This window comes from Oncorhynchus tshawytscha, linkage group LG16 (assembly GCF_018296145.1).
Source record: "Oncorhynchus tshawytscha isolate Ot180627B linkage group LG16, Otsh_v2.0, whole genome shotgun sequence".
NCBI classification, from domain to species: Eukaryota; Metazoa; Chordata; class Actinopteri; order Salmoniformes; family Salmonidae; genus Oncorhynchus; species Oncorhynchus tshawytscha.
The window spans coordinates 46,931,475-46,956,260 of NC_056444.1; the positions used below are offsets into that span (position 1 = coordinate 46,931,475).

Here is a 24,786-nt window from a genome sequence, read left to right on the forward strand (position 1 = left end):
ATACATTTTTTAAATTTTTTTAAGCAAGAAATACAAGGGGCAGTTTGGAAAAAACGAATCCCGTCCGAATCGTCCTCTGGGATAACGGACATTTTGGGGTCATACCTACATAACCAACGTTCTCTAGTAATATTAGTACCGTGCGAATAGGGCTTTATTAAACCGCAATTTTGCACCAAACAGATTCTTAAAACTTGAAAACCCCGCCTACTTGACAACCACCATCTGTTTACGAAAAGTCACGGGTACAACGTGGACCGGAGGATGATAAAGATACATTTTACGAGGGTTTGGAACGGTAGCCTACAAGGGATTAATTTCAGATAGTATCGTATATGTTTCGGATAAATTGGCAAACTAAAGGGATATGAAGGATTATGAGACAATTGGTTCGACGTCCTTTTAAGGGTTAAATGTGTTTTCTTCCCTAACTGAAGTGGTTTTCGGAGATTAGTTGTTGCCGTTGGAACGCGCTTTGCACTGGGCACATTTCATTCTCGCTCTTTCAAACAGTACATGGAAACAATGGCGAGGCGCAAAAAGGCACATCGGGTTGGAATTTAACTGCGCGTAGCCATAACGCAGGTTGAAAACGGGCTTCGATAAAACAGAGTTCGGGGGGGGGCAACCAGAGTCGGAGCGAGATGGAAAGCCCGACCGAGAACCCAACCAGGGCTGCGGAGTATCTGAAGGAGCTTAATAACATTATCGAGACCCAACAGGAGTTACTGGAGATGCACAAGACTAGGATAGAGGAGCTGGAGCTGCAAGTGTCCGAATTGTGTTCGGAAAACGCCTGCTTGAAAGACCAGTACCAGCGGCACCTGGCTACATGTAGGCTGCTGCAACAGGGCAACAGCCACGCAACGTTAGGTGCTATAAAGGAAAACATCACCCAAGAAAAGTAAGAATTTATTGCACTCACTGCACTATTGAAAAACATTTGATGTCGCAATTAATGTCCCATATTTTACTAAATCCTTGGCAGGAATCTGCTCTTTAAACCCCAGATAAACGCACACCAACTAACGTACACTTTTGTATAATGTTATAGATTAAAAAAGAGTCTCTAAAGACTTATAGCTAATAACATAGACTAAAGTAAAAGATTGCATCGAAAGTTATTTTCTAAGAGATCAAATTGGACACGCATTCTATTTCAGCCAAGCCAGTAGGCTTGAAACGCCACAATATAACGGAACGATAATAGGCCCTACATAGGTAAGTGGCAATGCCCCCAACATGTTGATACCTCTACCCAAGGTATAACAAAATACAACCATGTTTCTCCATATCTCTAAGTTCTCCCAAATGTGTAATGGATGGTTGTGTAAAAATATTTTACTGCAAAAGTGGTTAAATTGATAACTATTGAGACACCCACTGAACTGAAACAGTGCAGAATAAAACCTGGCTGGAGGGGAAGGGGGAAACAACCTCATGTAACCCATTTAAAAATGTTTTTATTTAACCTTTATTTAACCAGGTATGCTAGTTGAGAACAAGTTCTCATTTACAACTGCGACCTGGCCAAGATTAAGCACAGCAGATTGACGCATACAACAACACAGAGTTACACATGGAATAAACAAACATACAGCAGAAAAAAGTATTTATGCAAATGAGGTAAGATAAGGGAGGTAAGCAGTAAATAGGCCATGGTGGCAAAGTAATTACAATATAGCAATTAAACACTGGAATTGTAGATGACTGTGCAAGTAGAGATACTGGGGTGCAAAGGAGCAAGATAAATTAAATACAGTATGGGGATGAAGTAGTTGGATGGGCTGTTTACAGATGGGCTATGTACAGGTGGAGTGATCTGTTAGCTGCTCTGACAGCTGGTGAGGGAGATGTGAGTCTCCAGCTTCAGTGATTCTTTTTTGCAGTTCGTTCCAGTCACTGGCAGCAGAGGATGGAAAGGCGGCCAAACGAGGAATTGGCTTTGGGGGTGCCCAGTGAGATATACCTGCTGGAGCAGGTATATCTCACGGGTGGGTGCTGCTATGGTGACCAGTGAGCTGAGATAAGGTGGGGCTTTACCTAGCAGAGACTTGTAGATGACCTGGAGCCAGTGTGTTTGGTGACGGGTATGAAGCGAGGGCCAGCCAACGAGATGTCGCAGTGGTGGGTAGTATATGGGGCTTTGGTGACAAAACGGATGACACTGTGATAGACTGCATACAATTTGTTGAGTATTATGTTGGAGGCTATTTTATAAATTACATTCGAGGATCGGTCGAGGATCGGTAGGATGGTCAGTTTTACGAGGGTATGTTTGGCAGCATGAGTGAAGGATGCTTTGTTGCGAAATAGGAAGCCGATTCTAGATTTAATTTTGGATTAGGGATGCTTAATGTGAGTCTGGAAGGAGAGTTTACAGTCTAACCAGACACCTAGGTATTTGTAGTTGTCCTCATTTTATAAGTCAGAACCGTATTTAGTCAGCCACCAATTGTGCAAGTTCTCCCACTTAAAAAGATGAGAGGCCTGTAATTTTCATCATGGGTACACTTCAACTATGACAGACAAAATGAGAAAAGAAATCCAGAAAATCACATTGTAGGATTTTTAATAAATTTATTTACAATTTTTGGTGGAAAATAAGTATTTGGTCAATAACAAAAGTTTATCAATACTTAGTTATATACCCTTTGTTGGCAATGACAGAGGTCAAACGTTTTCTGTAAGTCTTCACAAGGTTTTCACACACTGTTGCTGGTATTTTGGCCCATTCCTCCATGCAGATCTCCTCTAGAGCAGTGACGTTTTGGGGCTGTTGCTGGGCAACACGGACTTTCAACTCCCTCCAAAGATTTTCTATGGGGTTGAGATCTGGAGACTGGCTAGGCCACTCCAGGACCTTGAAATGCTTCTTACGAAGCCACTCCTTCATTGCCCGGGCGGTGTGTTTGGGATCATTGTCATGCTGAAAGACCCAGCCACGTTTCATCTTCAATGCCCTTGCTGATGGAAGGAGGTTTTCCCTCAAAATCTCACGATACATGGCCCCATTTATTCTTTCCTTTACACGGATCAGTCGTCCTGGTCCCTTTGCAGAAAAACAGCCCCAAAGCATGATGTTTCCACCCCCATGCTTCACAGTAGATATGGTGTTCTTTGGATGCAACTCAGCATTCTTTGTCCTCCAAACACGACGAGTTGAGTTTCTACCAAAAAGTTATATTTTGGTTTCATCTGACCATATGACATTCTCCCAATCTTCTTCTGGATCATCCAAATGCTTTCTAGCAAACTTCAGACGGGCCTGGACATGTACTGGCTTAAGCAGGGGGACACGCCTGGCACTGCAGGATTTGAGTCCCTGGCGGCGTAGTGTGTTACTGATGGTAGGCTTTGTTACTTTGGTCCCAGCTCTCTGCAGGTCATTCACTAGGTCCCCCCGTGTGGTTCTGGGATTTTTGCTCACCGTTTTTGTGATCATTTTGACCCCACGGGGTGAGATCTTGCGTGGAGCCCCAGATCGAGGGAGATTATCAGTGGTCTTGTATGTCTTCCATTTCCTAATAATTGCTCCCACAGTTGATTTCTTCAAACCAAGCTGCTTACCTACTGCAGATTCAGTCTTCCCAGCCTGGTGCAGGTCTACAATTTTGTTTCTGGTGTCCTTTGACAGCTCTTTGGTCTTGGCCATAGTGGAGTTTGGAGTGTGACTGTTTGAGGTTGTGGACAGGTGTCTTTTATACTGATAACAAGTTCAAACAGGTGCCATTAATACAGGTAACGAGTGGAGGACAGAGAAGCCTCTTAAAGAAGAAGTTACAGTTCTTTGAGAGCCAGAAATCTTGCTTGTTTGTAGGTGACCAAATACTTATTTTCCACCATAATTTGCAAATAATTTCATAAAAAATCCTACAATGAGATTTTCTGGATTTTTTTTCTTCTCATTTTGTCTGTCATAGTTGAAGTGTACCCATGATGAAAATTACAGGCCTCTCATCTTTTTAAGTGGGAGAACTTGCACAATTGGTGGCTGACTAAATACTTTTTTGCTCCACTGTATATAATGTACTTTAAGTTGATTTGGACATTACATTTATGGGACAACTCAATAGATTTTTACTTTTAATTGAACCTTTTATTTAACGAGGCAAGTCAGTTAAGAACAAATTCTTATTTACAATGACGGCCTACCCTGGCCAAACCGGACGACGCTGGGCCGGTTGTGCGCCGCCCTATGGGACTGCCAATCACGGACGGATGTGATGCAGCCTGGATTCTAACCAGATGCTAGAAGTCAGCCTGAAGTAAACACTTCTAAAGGTAATATATACACTGAGAGTACAAAACATTAGGAACACCTTCCCAATATTGAGTTGCACCAACGTTTGCCCTCAGAACAGCCATAATTCGTCGTGAAATGAACTCTACAAGGTGTCAAAAGCATCCCACAGGGATGCTTGCCCATATTGACTCCAATGCTTCCCACAGTTGTGTAAGTTGGCTGGTTGTCCTTTAGGTGGTGGACCATTCTTGATAAACACGGGAAACTCTAGAGAGTGAACAACCCAGCATCGTTGCAGTTCTTGACACAAACCGGTGAGCCTGGCACCTATTACCATACCCCGTTCAAAGGCACTCACGGCTCGGACGTACTAGGTGGGCTGAGTAGTTGACGCACAGGGACATGCCTAACAAGTATGGGGGCAGTGAAGCAAACCTCGCTATATGAGCCACATTACCATTCCCAGCAAGCGGATTAACCCTATAGCCACTTTATGTAGATTTGTTTCTTTCACACCAGCGACCCGAGTTGTATTCCCTGACCCACCGTTCGCTACAATACCAAAAGGCTAAAATATCTTGGTGAGGTTGCTACGTGTTGTAAAAAGGTTGTTTAGTATTATTACGAGCAGTGCGACTTGTATTTTGAAGCAGTGACAATGTCATTTGAATAATGGTGTAAAAACCCTGTTATTTGAATGTTTCATTCCATTTGGATCAGTTGTAGGTCTACTCTTGACCGATTTATAAGGTCTTGAAAGGCACAGGACAGTCTGGCTGTATTTTTACTTCTGATGCTCTGTTTGTTGCCAATCATCATTTTCCCAAGTCATCCTATATAGTCTAGCCACATAGGCCTATGCTCCCGGCAGGCCCAGTTATTTAGGAAAGCTTAACACACGTTTTGCCTCCTTTTCCGATCCGAGTCACTATTTATGACCTAGAACCTAATGCTTCAATATAGCCTAAATATTTGTCAATGAACTTTTAATATGTATTACCTTTTTATTTGTGGCATGAACATAACCAGTCACAAATAATCCGATTAGGCTACCTCAAAAGTCTCTTGTAGGCTACCTGCGCACATTCATCCATTCCACTCGAATATATTGCCAGCATCCTGTGCCCCGGCCATTTGATGAATGGAAAGAGACACTAAAAAGTTTAATGACATTCGTAGATTGTCAAGCCAGGCATTTGATACTGAGTAGGGAGGGATGTGTTTTCTGTTTGTCGAGATGGAGTATGGCAATTGTATTGTGGTGTTGAAAACGCAAACTATGATGAAAAGTGCTCGATGTCAGTAATTGGTATGCAGTTATGCATTGCTTAGTGGTTGCATGGTGCTTTGGCACAGAAACCTGTTGGTGGAAAATTGTTGCATATATTTTATATAATTATAAATATACCGTCAAAAGGTTTAAAATCTGATTTCCCCCTAGCTGTTCATTGTCTGCAGCCGGCTCTGATCAAATAAAAAAAATTTGGTCACATACAGACTGTGACACAAAACCATGCTGAAGTGGTCAAGTTGATATCCATGTTTATAAACACAGGATTAGTACAGTTATTGTTATATGTGGTGGTAATTGTTATTTTTTTTAGTTCATTTTATGAGAGGGGAGGGTGTGCACTTTTTTTTTTACAAGGGGATGGTCATGTGAAACTGTCCATAATAGAACTGTCCATCAATAGGCTACCTACCGCGTTCTCCCTGTGGGCCTGAGCTGTTGGGCACATTAAATGGAAGCTTTATGCACAGTTTGATCTCATAGAAGTGTTGCCATACAGAGCTTGGAATATGACCTTATTTGGAAACGTTTGAGGCACTGCATTTCATTCAAGCACCTGGAAGTTATTGTGTGGAGCGATCCGTTTTTAATGGGATTTCAAATATTTCATATGAATGAAATGTCCTTGAAATCAATTCTTGGCAAATGTTTTATTTATTCATTTGTTCCTGACTTGATGGGCTTTGTTTTCATGACATCTGTTTTGTGGTAACCATGTTTACAAAGTAGTGGGCTATTATGTAATCTAATTGTGTAAATCAAGTTTTATCTTGCATCCGGTTGGCCGGCATTAGACTCAAAAATAGATTTGCAGTATGACTGTCTGAGGGTCATATTATTTGTTTTGTCGTCAATACAAAAAACTGCCATGGCTTTCCCATGGTTTCATCATCATCTCAGCCTCTCTCTGTCCTGGTCACTCATCCCAGAGACCAGACTGAGACTCCAGGCTGTCAGGTTCACTAGTGTCATGGAGTCTGTTTGCTCCCTGTTTGGTAACCTCAGTTGGCTGAGGACTCTCCCATGCCAGGCTAGCTTAGCCTCGGTGTGCTAGTCTTTTAAGTGGATTTCGTGTGTTGGGCAGGGACATAAATCCAGGATATTTATGGGATGCGGTACAAGCTCTGGGATAGATCAATTATGTAATTACTTCCATACGTTTCATTTTTATGTAGGAGGGCAGTCTGGGTGGCTCTTGTCTGGGAGTGATAGGAGGTTTAGCCACCGAGGGTGGGACAGGTTAGGGTAATGGAGCATATATCACAGACCGAGTGATACACACGCTGTCAGGATTACCCTCCTCAACTTAGAGTCCATTAAATGTTTTTTTTGTCACATGCGCTGAATGTAACAGGTGTAGAACTTACAGTGAAATGCTTACTTTTAAAGCCCTTAACCAAAAATGCAGTTAAGAAAATATTTACTAAATTAACTAAAGTAGAAAAATAAGAGTAACAACAGTGAGGCTATATGCAGGGGGTACCGAGTCAGTGTGTGAGTACAGGTTAGTCAATGTAATTGAGGTAATATGTACACTACCGGTCAAAAGTTTGGACACACCTACTCATTCAAGGGTTTTCTTTATTTTTTTTACATGTTTCTACATTGTAGAATAATAGCGAAGACATCAAAACTATGAAATTACACATGTTGAATCATGTAGTAACCATCACCAAATTCACTGAGAACACATTATATAGGATGAAGAAATAATACTCTGAGTCGCAGTTCCATACTACTTGTCAGATATAGAGAACTGATACTGTGTACTTGTTGGGTTGGGATTGGTGTGGGGTGTTGGGGCTCTGAGGGTGCCTTTTACCATTTCGTTGGATGCTTCATGTCTGACTCATTGTTAGAAAAATGTTTCGTCCAAATTGGATGTTGGGTACTATATTTATTGAATATTGTATGACTCCTATTAATTAAAATGTCCTATTCTGGTCCAATCAATTAACTTAATTTCTCTGAGATTAAATTATAAAAAATAATGTTGCAGGAATGCTTATCTGTTTCTAACTACCAAAACGATTTCAGAACAATCTGAGATGGTGGGTGTCATGGCTTTCTGAAATAACATGGGACACAGCTATCAATTGACCTATCAACAATCACCCATATTAGCAAACTTATTTCATTTCAAACTTCACATTTCTATAGTTGGGCCCTATAGGTTATTTATCATCATGAACGACATTTGCAAAATGTCCACAATAAGTGGTCGGTGTCAACAAGGTTTGGTTTATCGTCCCGGCTCTAGTTTATATAAACTGAGTGTACAAAACATTAAGAACACCTTCCTAATATTGAGTGTTGTCCATGTCTCAAGGCTTACAACTCCTTTAACTTGTCTCCCCCCCTTCATCTACACTGATTTGAAGTGGATTTAATAAATTACATCAATAAGGGAACATAGCTTTTACCTTGTCAGTCCATGTCATGGAAAGAACAGGTGTTCATAATATTTTGTACACTGTGTACATCATTGGTTGGGTGATAGCCAATGATGTATATAAACCCTGGATGACTGACGTATTGAATCATCGCACAGCCATTTTGCTACTCCTCCTCCGTTGAATAAAATATGTATTCATTATTTATTAATGTCTATTGTTTTATTATTATTTTTTTTACATTTACCTCTTTTCCTCCCCAATTTTGTGATATCCAATTGGTAGTTACAGTCGATTGCTGCAACTCCCATATGCACTTGGGAGAGGCGAAGGTCGAGAGCCATGCGTCCTTCAAAACACGACCCTGCCAAGCCACACTGCTTCTTGACACACTGCTCACTTAACCTGGAAGCCAGCTGCACCAATGTGTCGGAGGAAACACCGTACAGCGGGCGAGCGAAGTCAGTTTGCAGGAGCCTGGCAAGCCACAAGGAGTCGCTAGCGCGTGATTGGACAAGGACATCCCAGCTGGCCAAACCCTCCCCTAACCTGGACGACGCTGGGCCAATTGTGCTCATGGGTCTCCCGGTCACGGCCAGCTGTGACACAGCCTGGGATCAAACCCGGGGCTGTAGTGATGCCTCAAGCACTGCAATGTGCCTTAGACTGTGACTTAGACCGCTGCGCCACTCGGGAGAACTTCTATATTTGTTTTTGACATGTAAATGCTATTACAGACACCTTAATAATACTTGTAAATTATATTATGTGAACTGAACATAATTTAAAATTAAAATAAACCTTTTCCTTAAAGTATTTTTTTAGAAAGTATTAGTGATACTGTCCCCACTTCAACAAAGAAATACAAATAATTTTGTCCTGTAGAATTCCATGAATTCCTGTGGAGGACTGCTGCTTCTGGGGAATACCAATATGGCGTCCGGTAGCTTTTAAAGCCTCTAATTGGACAATACGTAGCATCAGCCTCCCAGGGTTTACATTATTGGTGATAGCACTGAGAGATGGTACTGGAGGCCTAGGCTATGTGATGCTGGTTACTAAGCAGTCTGTGCTCTTCCTCTTTGATCCTGATGAAATATGACAGAGATTATGAATGTAAAGTGGGTTTTATACAGGTTCCAGAGTGGTGTGGTGAATTATTTTTTTATCTGGGCACGTAGTTTTTCCTGACCTGGTAACCTAAACAGGTAAAACTCTGGGTTTTATACCGTATGACTTGATTTATCTGTTGTAAAGAGGTTTAATATGGGCTAGGATGAGACCAGAGTTCTAGTCAGGTCACATGGCTTTAAAAAACTCCCCCTTGGGGAAGATGAAAATCCTGTCAAAATGCAGCAACCTTGTACCTGTTAATATTAATTATATTTTAAAAGACTCTGCAGGTTTCTTATACACAGACCTAGAGAAAGCAACATGACTGGACAATAAAACTCACATGGCTGAGCTTGCTTTATGCAGGTTTCCATCGTTTAGTCCTGCCACTGTAGGCCAAATAAAAACTGTACTCAGTCTGTCAGCTATTGTGTTGAAATGAATAATTCAAGTTAATAATTTTGTATTGAAAACGTTTAGGTTGCCTATTCAGTCCAGGTTTGAATATAAAACAAATGTTATCCCATTTACATTTTGGCCTATAAATGCACACTTTGTTTACCCTGGCTAGAGGGACAGGGCATATAGTACGCTAGACTTGAAACAGAATCCAAAGGAGATTTCCTATGTTCAACGTAAGGCCAGATTTTGGTTCAGGCTAGTAACCCTACAGTTGCTCGGACTGAAAAAATAGTGTTGTGTCGATATATTTTAATAAACTAAATCAAAAGTGGTGTAGTGCTGCCACACCTGATTGAAAAGTTCTGTGGCAAATGCCGCCTTGCCACACGTTTTCCGCCGGTCCTGGTTGTCTTGCTGGTTACTGAATCCTAAATGGCATATAAATGTGGAGGGCAATTTTAAAATGTGCTGTCTCCTTATAAATAGCAGGACTGCCTGAGATCTGTAAAGGTCATTTCAGCTGAAGAAAATGTAATTAAAATGGTGTGTGTACATGACACTTAATGATCAGTTTATCTAGAGATTGGCAGAAAAATCTAATCAAATTTTATTTGTCACATACATATGGTTAGCAGATGTTAATGCGAGTGTAGCGAAATGCTTGTGCTTCTAGTTCCGACAATGCAGTAATAACCAACGAGTAATTGAACCTAACAATTCCACAACTACTACCTTATACACACAAGTGTAAAGGGATAAAGAATATGTACATAAAGCTATATGAATGAGTGATGGTACAGAACGGCATAGGCAAGATGCTGTAGATGGTATCGAGTACAGTATATACATATGAGATGAGTAATGTCGGGTATGTAAACATTATATTAAGTGGCATTGTTTAAAGTGGCTAGTGATACATGTATTACATCAATTTCCATTATTAAAGTGAGCTAGAGTTGAGTCAGTATGTTGGCAGCAGCCACTCAATGTTAGTGGTGGCTGTTTAACAGTCGGATGGCCTTGAGATAGAAGCTGTTTTTCAGTCTCTCGGTCCTTGCTTTGATGCACCTGTACTGACCTTGCCTTCTGGATGATAGCGGGGTGAACAGGCAGTGGCTCGGGTGGTTTAGGTGTAGGTGTCCTGGAGGGCAGGTAGTTTGCCCCCGGTGTTGTGCAGACCTACCCTCTGGAGAGCCTTACGGTTGTGGGCGGAACTGCCATACCAGGCGGTGATACAGCCCGACAGGATGCTCTCGGTTGTGCATCTGTAGAAGTTTGTGAGTGCATTTGGTGACAAGCTGAATTTCTTCAGCCTCCTGAGGTTGAAGAGGCGCAGTAGCGCCTCCTTCACAACGCTGTCTGTGTGGGTGGACCAATTCAGTTTGTCTGATGTATACGCCGAGGAACTTAACTTACTACCCTCTCCAATACTGTCCTGTCGATGTGGATAGGGGGGTGCTCTCTCTGCTGTTTCCTGAAGTCCACGATCATCTCCTTTTGTTTTGTTGACGTTGATTGTGAGGTTATTTTCCTGACACCACGCTCCGAGGGCCCTCACCTCCTCCCTGTAGGCTGTCTCGTCGTTGTTGGTAATCAAGCCTACCACTGTAGTGTCGTCCGCAAACTTGATGATTGAGTTGGAGGTGTGCATGGCCACGCAGTCGTGGGTGAACAGGGAGTACAGGAGAGGACTCAGAACGCACCCTTGTGTGGCCCCAGTGTTGAGGATCAGCGGGGTGGAGATGTTGTTACCTACCCTCACCACCTGGGGACGGCCCGTCAGGAAGTCCAGTACCCAGTTGCACAGGGCGGGGTCGAGACCCAGGGTCTCGAGCTTGATGACGAGTTTGGAGGGTACTATGGTGTTAAATGCTGGGCTGTAGTCAATGAACAGCATTCAAATCAAGTTTTGACATCAAATCAAGTTTTGGGCTGTAGTCAATGAACAGCATTCTCACATATGTATTCCTCTTGTCCAGATGGGTTAGGGCAGTGTGGTTGCGATTGCGTCGTCTGTGGACCTATTGGGGCGGTAAGCAAATTGGAGTGGGTCTAGGGTGTCAGGTAGGGTGGAGGTGATATGGTCCTTGAATAGTCTCTCAAAGCACTTCATGATGACGGAATTGAGTGCTACGGGGAGGTTGTCGTTTAGCTCAGTTACCTTGGCTTGAACAGGAACAATGGTGGCCCTCTTGAAGCAAGAATGCTGCCATCAATCCACGGTTTCTGGTTTGGGAACGTTTGGGACCATATTCTGTAATTCAGGTCTTCTCACGTGCTGCTCTTTGTCCTTATTTTTATAATGCCTATTGAATATGTTACTGCATGCTGTTAAAGCAGTGTGGAAAGGATAGGCCTTCCGTCATATCATCAGACACTAGATAATCATCAGCCTTTCGTGTCATTGAGGCAGCATAGTCTTGAATGTCAAACAGAAACCTCTCTTATCTTGAGTTTCGGTATTCTCAAGGACGTAGAACTTGAAAGTTCGCCTATTTCTAGCCTACTATTTTGTCTCAAACAGCCTTAATGATTTTATTTTAGTCTTGGTGTTATTTTTATCCCCTCGGGTCTATTTATATCATGGGCAGAAAAAAGAACAGTCTTTCAGCTGCTGGATGAGACGTCACTTATCTTGGGTTCTGCGCATGATTAGCTCTCTCTTTCCCCACATCTCCTTTTCAAATCACAGACCAGTGGGGAGAGTCATAAGGACACCTGACAATAGGCCTTGTGTTGCCAAGTAAACACACGTTTCCCTGGGTTGTTCTGCACAGTGACGCGAGCCCCTGGGAAGCGCTGCATGTCAGGTTCTGAGAGAGGGGGAGAGTACCACTGCACATGTATTTGAGATACTATATATCCTAAACCCCAGGTTAGGGTGATTAGATAGGGGTTGATTTGATTTCACCGCCTAATATAGGCTTGAATTCCCAAGCTGGTTCCAGCTGGAGTAGAGCTGGATCAGGTTGAGTAAAAAGCCAATTTATGCTTGATCCCAAATGTGGTCAGAGGCTTCGTATGGAGGATGTGACGCAATTGCAGAGCCTCCAGAGACATGCAGAGGCCAAATCGAGCTCCGTACCGCATCACCGTGTGCCTCCCAAATTTTATAACAATGTGGAGGGCTCTGTATAACTTCGATTTGACATGATTGGTTGATGGTGGGGGCGTGAGGTCCTGTATAAACACACTCATTTCCTTGACAACTTCCTTCGCAACAGTTCTGCTCTGCTACACAAAGCGTAAGAAGTATGAATGCCCTGACTTCTGCATAGGCCGTGTCACAGTAAATGCTGTATGGCCACTGTAGATAACGGATTGACCATGAAGAGCCTTTAAAGCTGGTTAAATCTCACTACAGCCTGCTATCCAGTTCTTTGTTTTACCCTACCACACACACACATTCATACCACACACACTCAGTTCTTGGAAATAAGGGAAGATGAGGGAGCAGTTGGTTTCAGAGTCAGCCGGGAGAGGAGACAGGCGGGGAGAGTGGCTCATGCTCTTCTTAATGTTTCCTAAACAGTCTGCCTTGTCAGCTCTCTGTTGTCTAAGTATTTGTGCTGACCATATGCAGCTTCTATAATCAGCTCTTGTGAAGAACAGACATCCACAGTTGCATCTTCCCAAAGACCATTTAAGAGTCTCTGAATGACAGACGGACAAATGTACGGTCCATTATTCAATTGTTATGTAATTGTACTTTAGGCCAGGAGGTGCAATAAGTAAATAGGAAATAAGGTTACTCATTGTTAAACAGTATAGCATGGCATAGTTTAATCCTGTCACCTGAATATCAAAATACAGACTGGCACAAACAGTCACTTGTACTTACAAGTGACTTAAGGCTAGCTGGCCACAAACTTCACAAATCTCCAGTTGTACTAAGTAAACATAACTTTTTTTTTTGTTGCTCAGGTTATGTTCTGTCATTGAGCAGAATGGGTATATGTAAGCATGGTATTTACTGTGGCCTGGTCCAGTCTTATTGTGTGATGCATTAGAAGGCTGCAGAAGGTTTAATAAGAGTGGCTCCTCTCTGATCCCAACAGGTCCTCTGGGGCCTGGGAATGAATGGGGTTTGCAAGCACTTTAATTTCTTATCTCGCCAGATACATCTGCAAACTTTCATTCAGCATTCTAGCTCATTTCTCAGCCCTGAATGGCCAACATGCTGTAAACAATATTTCGGATGCTGACCCAATCTTTGCAGAGATAGTTTCTCGAACCGCAAGATGTCAAAGAAGGGATCTAACCAAAAACATTTATTTTATAAGTAAAAAATCCAGGAAATATAAACAATTTATTCAAACCAGGTCCTCGGTTTAAAGATGTTTTTAAAAAACCAACTGAGGCATCTGCAACAAAGCACTTGGATAATTAAGTAATGTTATGCATAAAACAGTTCGATCCCTCAGTGGGCTTTTGACTAAGTGGAACATAGCCATGGGCCTCTCTCTGGCGAAAAGCCCACTTGGGTCTGCTTTAATACTTAGTGCTATGCTTACGTTTATTTATATGTCACTACTTTTTGTTGAGGATGACATCCATATTAATTTTCACAAAGTCTGCTGCATCAGTTTGTATGATGGCAATTTGCATATACTCCAGAAGGTTATGAAGAGTGATCAGATGAATTGCAATTAATTGCAAAGTCCCTCTTTGCCATGCAAATGAACTGAATCCCTGCCACAAAAGGACCAGCTGACACCATGTCAGTGATTCTCTCGTTAACACAGGTGTGAGTGTTGATGAGGACAAGGCTGGAGATCACTCTGTCATATTGATTGAGTTCGAATCAGACTGGAAGCTTCAAAAGGAGGGTGGTGCTTGGAATCATTGTTCTTCCTCTGTCAACCATGGTTACCTGCAAGGGCTTCACAGGTAAGGATATTGCTGCCAGCAAGACTGCACCTAAATCAACCATTTATCGGATCACCAAGAACTTCAAGGAGAACGGTTTAATTGTTGTGAAGAAGGCTTCAGGGAGCCCAAGAAAGTCCAGCAACATAGGACTGTCTCCTAAAGTTGATTCAGCTGTGGGATCGGGGCACCACCAGTACAGAGCTTGCTCAGGAATGGCAGCATGCACAGTGAGGCGAAGACTTTTGGTGGATGGCCTGGTGTCAAGAAGGGCAGCAAGGAAGCCACTTCACTCCAGGAAAAACATCAGGGACAGACTGATATTCTGCAATAGGTACAGGGATTGGACTGCTGAGGACTGGGGTAAAATAATTTTCTCTGAATCCCCATTCCGATTGTTTGGGGCATCTGGAAAAAAGCTTGTCCGGAGAAGACAAGGTGAGCACTACCATCAGTCCTGTGTCATGCCAACAGTAAAGCATCCTGAGACCACTCATGTGTGGGGTTGCTTCTCCGCCAAAGGAGTGGGCTCACTCACAATTTTGCCTAAGAACACAGCCATGAATAAAGAATGGTACCAACACATCCTCTGAGAGCAACTTCTCCCAAACATCCAGGAACCGTTTGGGGATGAACAATGCCTTTTCCAGCATGATGGAGCACCTTGCAATAAGGCAAAAGTAATAACTAAGTGGCTCGGGGAACTTGATATTGATATTTTGGGTCCATGGCCAGGAAACTCCCCAGACCTTAATTCCATTGAGAATGTGTGGTCAAACCTGAAGAGGCAGGTGAACAAACAAAAACCCACAAATTCTGACAAACTCCAAGCATTGATTATGCAAGAATGGGCTGCCAACAGTCAGGATGTGGCCCAGAAGTTAATTAACAGCATGCCAGGGCAGATTGAAAAAGAAGGGTGAACACTGCAAATATTGACTCTTTGCATCAACTTCATGTAATTGTCAATAAATGCCCATGAAATGCTTGTAATTATGCTTCAGTATTCCATAGTAACATCTGACAAATATCTAAAGACACTGAAGCAGCACACTTTGTGGAAATTAACTTTGTGGAAATTAATATTTGTGTCATTCTCAAAACTTTTGGCCTTGACTGTCAGTGCATTCGGAAAGTATTCAGATCCCTTGACTTTTTCCACATTTTGTTACGTTACATCCTTATTCTAAAATTGATTAAATTGTGTTTTGTGTTTTCCTTCAACCATCTACACACAATACCCCATAATGACGAAGCAAAAACAGGTTTGTTAGATACATTTTTTGCAAAAAAAAATAAAAAAAATTCAAAAGGTACATCAAAGCTATCTTTTTTGAAGGTGCATGGTAACCGTTGAATAAGATGAGGGAAAAAATAAGACATTTCTACCTTTTTTAGATTTTGTGGCATAAAAAAAGTTAACACATCTGACAGGGGAGGCGATATAAATATTACTCTGAGCAAAAGATGCTGTTTTTGGATATTCAGACATTATTTGTATGTTATGTTGTAAATGTGAACAATAATTAATGCCACCATTTCAGATGACTTTGATGTTTTCCTGCATTGTACCAAATGATTTATGAACACTTGCTTGATGGGTTGATGTCCTCATTGTGGTTTTACAGACGTGTTTAATATGTTTTATGTACACACTTTATTAGAATGAAATGCACATTGTTATATTTGGTAACACTTATTTTCCCTCGACTCCAACCCCATTCGATGCATTGAACGGATGTCTATGTCTACATAAGGGTACTAATTAAAAAGAAATCACAAAAGCTCTGACGAAGGCCTTGAGTCCGATATGTAAAGCTTATTTTAGAGCAGTAATACTAGCAAGAGCAGTGTGCGGGTTTCTTTTTTTGTAAGAAAATGTATATGCAGTATGACATTTACATAAATATTCAGACACTTTACTCAGTACTTTGACGCACCTTTGGTAGCGATTTACAGCCACGAGTCTTCTTGAGTAGGATGCTGAAAGCTTGGCACACCTGTATTTGGGGAGTTTCTCCCATTTTTCTCTGCAGATCATCTCAAGCTCTGTCAGGTTGGATGGGGAGCGTCACTGCTACAGTTATTTTCGGGTCTCTCTTTTCCTCGATCCTAACTAGTTTCCCAGTTCCTGCCGCTGAAAAGCATCCCCACAGCATGATGCTGCCACCACCATGCTTCACCGTAGGGATGGTGCCAGGTTTCCTCCCGAAGTGACACTTGGTATCCAGGCCAAAAGGGTTCAATCTTGGTTTCAGCTCTGGAGCTCTGTCAGAGTGACCATCGGGTGCCTTTGCCTTTCCAAATCATGTCCAATCAATTGAATATACCACAGGTGGACTCCAATCAAGTTGTGGAAACCCATCATAGATGATAGAATGGAAACCGGGTGCACTTGAGCTCAATTTCGAGTCTCATAGCAAAGGTTTAAATACTTATGTAAATAAGGCATTTGGAAAAATGTCTAAAAACCTGTTTTCGGTAGAATAAGGTTGTAACTTAATTAACAAAATGTGGAAAAAGTGAAGGGTTCTGAATACTTTCCAACTGCACTGTACGTGCGTCACCAACAGTATTGCTCCAGCAGGACCTTGGGGTGGCCATGTCAGGCTGCCACTTGAATGCAGCATGAAACATAGCCTAGAGTAAACAAACATGAAAAGCATTCTTGCCTGATGAAATATTGATGGACAGTGTGACAAGTCATGCCCAGCTCTAAAGCGCCCCTCATTTCAGTGGGGCAATGGAGCTCATGTGAACATCAGTCAGAGCTGATCGAAGGGCTGAGAGAGAATCGGGCCGTTCTGTTGTTGGTACTGTAGTGTACAGTAAGTAAAGGATCAGTGCCAGAACAGGCATGTTCTACCACTTTGACTTGGTTGTAATGAATTTGATATCTGTACTATTGGGACATTCACAAAAAATAAATGTTTTCTAGTTTCCACTGAAATTAAATATGTCCTCTACGGGTTAGATTGATAGGGTCTATTGCACGGTTAATAATCATGTTTTATATAGAATTAATATTGCTTAATTACCCAATAAATCTGAAGGTTGTGTGTTCAGATATTGGCGTTTTAGAAATGGCTGCGTATGGCAGCTCTCTGAAAAGATTTGTAAATGTTGGTTAATAATTTCAATGTATGTTCAACTTTAATTGGAACATTAATATGTTATGGAAACAATGTTCAGTTATGATTTTTTAAAAACATTTTACAAATTGCCCCTTACTAACTTGGCTTTGAACTAATGTGTTGATGATGGTCTTATGTAATCTTATTCTGGGACACACACTGTGTGTACAATGAGGACGTATTAAGGGATCCACTAAGCAGGGTGTCTGCAGACTAAGCAATCTTTAGATCATCTGAACGGGCCAGCCAAGTAAACAACCCACTTAAGTGTTTATCCAGGTGAAAAACGGGTCAGGAGAATTTGCACAGTGCATTGACATTTTGAAATGTCCTTCTTTAGGCTGTTCATTTTGGCCAAAAGCTTTTCCAGATAGAACTCTAAACAGTCAGTTTTCATATAGCACTTTATATCCCCATCTTTACTGTAATTTGTTACCAAACTATCTGAGTCGCAGCCCTCTCTGAGGGAACTACTGCAGGCTGCAGATTGTCCTAACAGTGTTAGCATGTGTTTTGGGACCCCTCTGTAGGAAATTAAAGCATGATATAGCAAGCTGCTTCCTGTGGCTGCTGGTGTATAGTCATTCACCCGGCGATTCTGCTGAACAATCAGTGTGCCAGGCCAAATTTACGAGTGCCTGAACACCCTTTCTCTGGCGAAAACCCTTAATGAAATCCCCCTTCTAGATTAATGTCTACGCAGGGATGATTTGCATTCAGACCCACTTATAAATCTCTGGCAATGGCCAGACAATTTGCTTCTGGGGCTCACACACACACACAGATTCCCCCAGAGCAGCCTTCATCCTTTAATGAAGTGCAGTTCTCCAAACACTCTGAGAATCACGCCCCAACATCTCTCAGTGGCCTGAGTCGTGCTGCTGGAGGGAAGCCAGGCTGTGCTGACCTCTGCTCGCTCCAATCAGGGCTATTAAGATGGACTTAAGGTTTGGTTTGTGTCCTGTGATGTAGCCAGGGCCCTCCCCCATGAGGATGGCTAATGATGGCTTTAATGAGAGCTCTTAGCTGTATCTGATGGTGGTTCGGGTAAAGGCCACTTCAAGGGGAGTGGGACGGTGGTGGGAGGGAGCACACACACTATTGTGGGGCCTGAGTCTAGTCTAGCCAAGAGCTTCCCTTTAATTTGATTTCCAACAGAGAGGGGTGCTGGAAATGGCCTCTTCTTCATTCCCTGTGTCATTTGATAACACTCTTTTTAAATACGTTGCAGGCTTAGATGTGCGGTGTATCATCTGACTTAATTTCAGGCATCTTTTTCATAGATCATTGATCTTATGATTTGAATCTCTCGTAGATAGACTTGTCTGGTGGTCACAATGGAAACAGGTCTGAGGAACAGGCCTTTAGACCTCCTCCTTCCTCATATGTATTCTGGCTGCATCCTGTGTGGAGATTAAATGCTTCTCCTGCCTCCCTCCCATTCTCTTCCCACTGGGCACAGACATCAGTTCAACTTGTAGTTTTGATTTATACTGAACAAAAAATACAAATACAACATGTAAAGTGTTGGTTTCATGAGCTGAAATAAAAGATTGCAGAAATTTTCCATAGCAACAAAAAGCTAATTTCTCAAATGTTGTGCACACATTTGTTTTCGCCCCTGTTAGTCAGCATTTCTCCTTTGCCTGGATAATCCATCAACCTGACAGGTATGGCATATTAAGAAGCTGACTAAACAGCATGATCATTACACAGGTGCACCTTGTGCTGGGGACAATAAAAGGCCACTCTAAAATGTGTAGTTTTGTCACACAACACAATTCTACAGATGTCTCAAGTTTTGAGCAATCTTGCAATTGGCATGCTGACTGCAGGAATGTCCACCAAAGCTGTTGCCAGAGAATTTAATGTTAATGTCTCTACCATAAGCTGCCTCCATTGTTTTAGAGAAATTGGCAGTACGTCCAACTGCCGGTAACTGCAGAGCATGTGTAACCACGCCAGACCAGGACCTCCACATCTGGCTTCTTCACCTGCGGGATCATCTGAGACAAGTCACGCAGACAGCTAATGAAACTGGGGATTATTTCTCTGTGTTAAACGCCTCTGACCAGTCATGTGAAATCCATAGAATAGGACCTAATGAATTTATTTCGATTGACTTATTTCCTTATATGAACTGTAAGTCAGTAAAATGTTTGACATTTTTGCATGTTGCTTTTATTTATTTGTTCAGTATACATTTGGTTGAGTTTTCAACTAGCGTGAATTCAACATGAACTCCAACCAAAAATGTCACCCTGTCATTGGATTTAGGTTAAATGTTGGGTGAAAAACGTTGATTCAACTTGATTACATTACATGTTTTTGTCGAAATGACGTGGAAACAACATTGATTCAACCAGTTTTTGCCCAGTGGGCGATGACTGACAGGTACCTTTTCATGATATGATGAGCTTGATTCTCATTATGGAGCGTTTAATAATGCAGAATTTAATTCGACTCTGATGGGGATTTGTTCCCTCTCATATCTCTGCTCAAGTATTGGCAGAATGGTGATTCTCAAACTGGAGCATTTTGCTCCATTGCTCGGGGTCACGATAGAATGAGAATCACCCCATTACCAGATATATAGTTTTAATTACGTTCTGATTGAAAATTTGTTTCTTTCACAGCAACTAGCTAACAATAAGAAAGACAGGGGGGGGGACAAGGAAGCTCATATGTCCTCACTCTACCACTCAGAGGTCCCTTGGCATAGCGTACGACAGAGTTCTACTATCAACTTCTCCATCAGTCCAAGGTTGTCGACAAATATACAAATGCTCCTGAAACTTTACCAGTAGCCATCTGTATCAGGATACAACATGGTTACTTTTTGGAGCACTTGCACTACGTTAGTTGAACTATTCTGCATAATGCACAAAACTAACTGCATCTACTTGGTTTGAAATTCTGCAGTTGACAAATAGGTTTCCATAAAATGCTGTGATCCCGTGTCGGGCAGAGATTATGCATCATCCGAATGTTATTTTTTGCTCCATTTGTCTTTCATTTTCTCCCAATCTATCCCATTGAGCCTCTCCCAACCTATGCAACTGATTACTACTTTTTATGTAATACTTGTAGAAGGTTGGTTGTTAACTTCTGCCACTCTTGTTGTTGCCAAGTGTGAGTGTGATGTGTGTGGGTCTTGGCTGTGTCGGTGAAGCCTGAGTAAACAGCTGAATATAGCCCCAGGAACCAGCCGCTATACAGCCTTGGTCATCAGAAGATGTCAGAGGAGGTCTCAAAGAACACTAGAAGGTGTCTGGGATCCTGACAAGCGCTGGCACAATTACCGTGTAACCGACGGTTATGGACTGTCATGAAAAAAGAACCTTCATAACCGTAATTTAAAAAAAAAATAATCCAGACGGCCGGGGAATTTATGAGGTTGAGTCCGTTTCTGCTGTATTATGGACTCTACAACGTGAGGAAATGTTGTTGCATAGGCAACGCCCCCCTCCCTGCAGAAGCAGCCCATGCAGTAGAATAGATAGAAAATGTGCAGCCGCAAAATAGTAATATAGAGAAGCTCTTCGAACGGCAGTTATTACAGTGACCACCACGTCATTTGACTGACCAATAAACGTAAACCGAGAATTCCTTGTCCGTCACAGCCCTAATCCTGACTAGTCAATATGTGAACCCACGTCTCTATCAATAATGTTTTTACTTTGATTTCATACTGTAAACCAAAATTATTTTGCAGTTGTAGTACAAACTTAGTTTTTTTTTGTCTTCAGTTTCAGTTTGTTTCAGTCTTCAGCTTCAGTTTGTTGGAAACTGAAAAGAAATACAATGAGATCTGTGCTTCCTCCTTGTTTGTTTTCTGTGTTTTCATGCTGCCTTTGTAGAAAGGCATTTCCATGTAAAAAGCCCCATGAGCACTAACGTGAAATTCATAGGAGCACATCAAATGTGGTGTCAAATGAAAGCGAAGACCATTTTTAAAAATTAAGATGTGTGTATATTGTTGGTCAATTTCTTCTACAGATGATCAGGTCTATATAATTATCAAACATACATTAGTAATGGAAAGGAAACACTCTTTTAAGTATTAAAATTCTCCTCTAGTAATACAATTGTAGACAGAAGTTGGTACAGAGTGCAGTATATGATAGCTCTTCCCAGGTTCTGCAAAATGTCTAAGACATCCTGTAACTCATATAGCCTCCCAGTCCTCCTTGTGTGAGTTTCCCTGGCAACAACATTTTAATAAATCTAACCTTCCCCTGACAGCAGCAACCATCTTGTCAGCAATTAAAAGCTCCGAAGTGGGTTTGACCGAAACTTGACCTTTCATCACAAGTGCAGGGTCATAACAAGGTGAACGAGTCCAAGCATCTTCTGACAGGTGGCTGTTTTCTTCAGTCCTGCAGCAGCCGTGTGTTCTCAGAAAACCAGTCGTATTCTTATAACCTCAGACAGCCAGGTGGGGCCCAGACAGGAGGAGTATGAGCTTAGGCGGTTTCTGCCTATTGATAGTGTCTGACGGGCACAACACTCAAAACAGGTGTTAATACACACACAGAGGTCTCCTAGAAGAGGAGACCTTACAGTTTATCAGTTTACTTCTGTTCAAACCGGTGTAAAGTGGGTCTTAGAAAACATCTGTCAGAAAAAGTATTTAAAAGCTATTGTTTATTTTTCTAATCTGTGAACAGTCCTGGAGTGTTTTTTTTTTTCTTCCCCAAATGAAAGCCCCCAAAAAATAAATAAATATATATATATATATATATATATATATATATATATATATATATATATATAAAAAAAAATATATATATATATATATATACCGACCCCATCCAGTATCAAGAAAAGTGGATTGGCAGTATAGTCTCTCATTTGCATATATCTGTGTCTCCATTCAAATGGTAAAGGTACATTTTATTTATATATCAACTTAAATATAAATACAATGTTAGGTTGTCGTGCCTGGCCCTGTATATTATTCAGGCTATCTCTAATTATGCAATCCTAAAGTACTATGCCTTCTGCTGACCTATTTTTTTTAAAACATTGCAAATGACAACAAATGTGCTATGATAGATTTTGATAAAGGAATATTTAGGATTTGAATGTCTATTTCTGACTCTAACATCCATAACGGTTTCTACTCTCTGAAGTAATAATGTAAATGACGATCTTTAAAAAATTATCGTTTTTGCTTTGACAGAATACTTTTTTTTCTATTATTTTCAGTCTACCTAAAAAGCTTGTCCATTTCCTGTATCATCCATAACGCACCTTATTTGCTTTATTTCAGCATCATGCCAATATTTAGATGTCCGCTTTCATTGTAATGAAATGGGTAGGAAGGGCGGCTCGAACCCTCAACCCTCAGCCCAGCGTGCCTTCACAAGAGCCGATAGCCGCACTTATAAACCCAGGGTCGTTACACAACCCCTACTTTCAAAGAGCGCGTTCTTGTGCTAGCCCATGGCACAACATCTTACAGGAACACGCTCACCAGCCAAGCACACGCACTGTCATGGACCCGAGGTTCAATCACTTCTCCCCACAAGGGGTACTATAGTACACACGTCAAAAGTTTAATTTATATTTTGTTTCTCCGTTATGTGAGATTAAAGGTGTGATTTTTTTTTTGCATGCGATTGTAACGTCTATATCGCTGGAATCGCCCCAATGTCTACCCTTTAGCCAGCAGTCTGTAAATGCCTGGTAGTGTGATAGATTGAAAGATTTCAGTTCACTATCTGCCAGTGCATGCTATGCCTTCTGCTTCGCCTTGGCCTTTACTAAAGATTACTAAGGCTGTTCAAAATCCAAGCAATATATTCTGGAATGCAGTTGGAATTAAATGGGAAAATGAGTTTCTGCGTATTCAGCCATCTTTTGTAGGATAGGTGCTAGTCTTCAGTTTCTGTTGGGAGATGAGACATCTGCTCTCTGTACAGACAGTCTACACATGCCAACCTATAAAATCACTGATGCCAACAGTCTAGGATTTGATTTTGGGAGAGAAATAGAGAACTTTATTTGACTATCTTTAGTTTTAACATTTGTTTGAAAAATGCAGAAAGGTGATCATTATGTATTCATTCTGAGTCTCAATTGTAGCTGGTAGACACCAGGCCACATTTCTACTTAGCTTGTACTGTAGCAGCTAAGTGGAGTTGAGAGGCAGATGAAACATCTTGCAGCAAGTCCGTCAATAAAGGCATGGCAGCTCGCTTGACAACTATACTGGTGACTGACAGCGCGTATCGTTCCTTAAAGGTCCGCTCCACTCATGCCGTCCACCGATTGCACAACAGCGGTCAATAAGTTATTTAAGCAATCACTGGAAATAGATGGAGAGAAATGGAATGTGGATGATTGAGGCACATCTCATCTGTGTGTTTTTTTGGGGGTGTGCATGTTTGTGATGTCTGCATGTGACTTGTGTTTGTGCAAGTGTGACGTGTGCACTTTTGACAGTTTACACAAGCGTGCGTGTGCACACGTCTATTTAGAGCTGAACTACCAAGAGAAGGACTGGAAAGGGGTATCCAATCAGCTGCTGTGGACAGAGATGGATAATTGGCTAGCTTCATGAGAACAAAACACACCAGGGGATCAGACAGACTCATAACTGCTTAGCCAGACACTTCTCTCTGTAATTAGTAGTTGACAGAAAATTTGGATTTCAGTAATGGGGTAACTAGACACCCATAACTGTGTGGTGCACTGGGTCTCCTTTATGATGAATGGTCTTCATTTACTCAGAAGATTGAGGAAAAGCTCTGCACGGAGCAGGAGCACATGAAGAGTTTAATTCCAAAATGCTCTATATCCATTTTCAGAATGAGCTTTTATTGTTTAAAGACATGAGAGATTTGTGTTTTTTCACCATCTTATACAGTGACTTACAATTAGCTCATTCCATTAATCTTAAGATAGCTAATGAGACAGCCACATATCACAGGCAAATATACAGTATACGAACATTCCATTCCAGCTTAACAATGGATATATAGCGTTTAGAGAAAAAAAACATTTCAATACACATCTCAAATCTATTAATAAAATAATCTGAGAACAGTGATATTTTACACAAACATGAAGGTACCCATAAGCAATCATTTCTGGGGGGAAAAAACAAATGTTTGGTACTTAGAAGTTCTAGAAAACTGGATAAGGATAATGTTTGCTTTCAGGACACCCAATTTAAGTGAGCTGCCGTTGCCGAACAGGCGTTCATGCCATTGATCGTTTGGTGACATTGTTGTGATGTAACGCAACATCCACAAAATTGGGAAAGTTTTCTATAAAACGTGCTGTAAATCCCACATTGTTTTTGACACGATTACATCATTTTTCATCAGA

At 41.5% G+C, this 24,786-nt stretch overlaps 1 protein-coding gene across 2 annotated transcripts in view; it reads left to right on the forward strand.

Annotated features, from left to right (window-relative positions):
* The first annotated feature begins 205 nt into the window (after positions 1-205).
* LOC112215760 (IQ motif and SEC7 domain-containing protein 1) overlaps positions 206-24,786 on the forward strand; it is a 181,911-nt gene continuing 157,330 nt past the window's right edge. Inside the window, exon 1 of one of the 2 annotated variants that reach the window (XM_024375139.2) lies at positions 206-904. In XM_024375139.2, coding sequence (XP_024230907.1) covers positions 645-904 — 260 coding nt within the window. In that variant the 5' untranslated portion in view covers positions 206-644. The remainder of the gene's footprint in view (positions 905-24,786) is intronic. The other variant, XM_024375131.2, reaches the window with a different exon arrangement.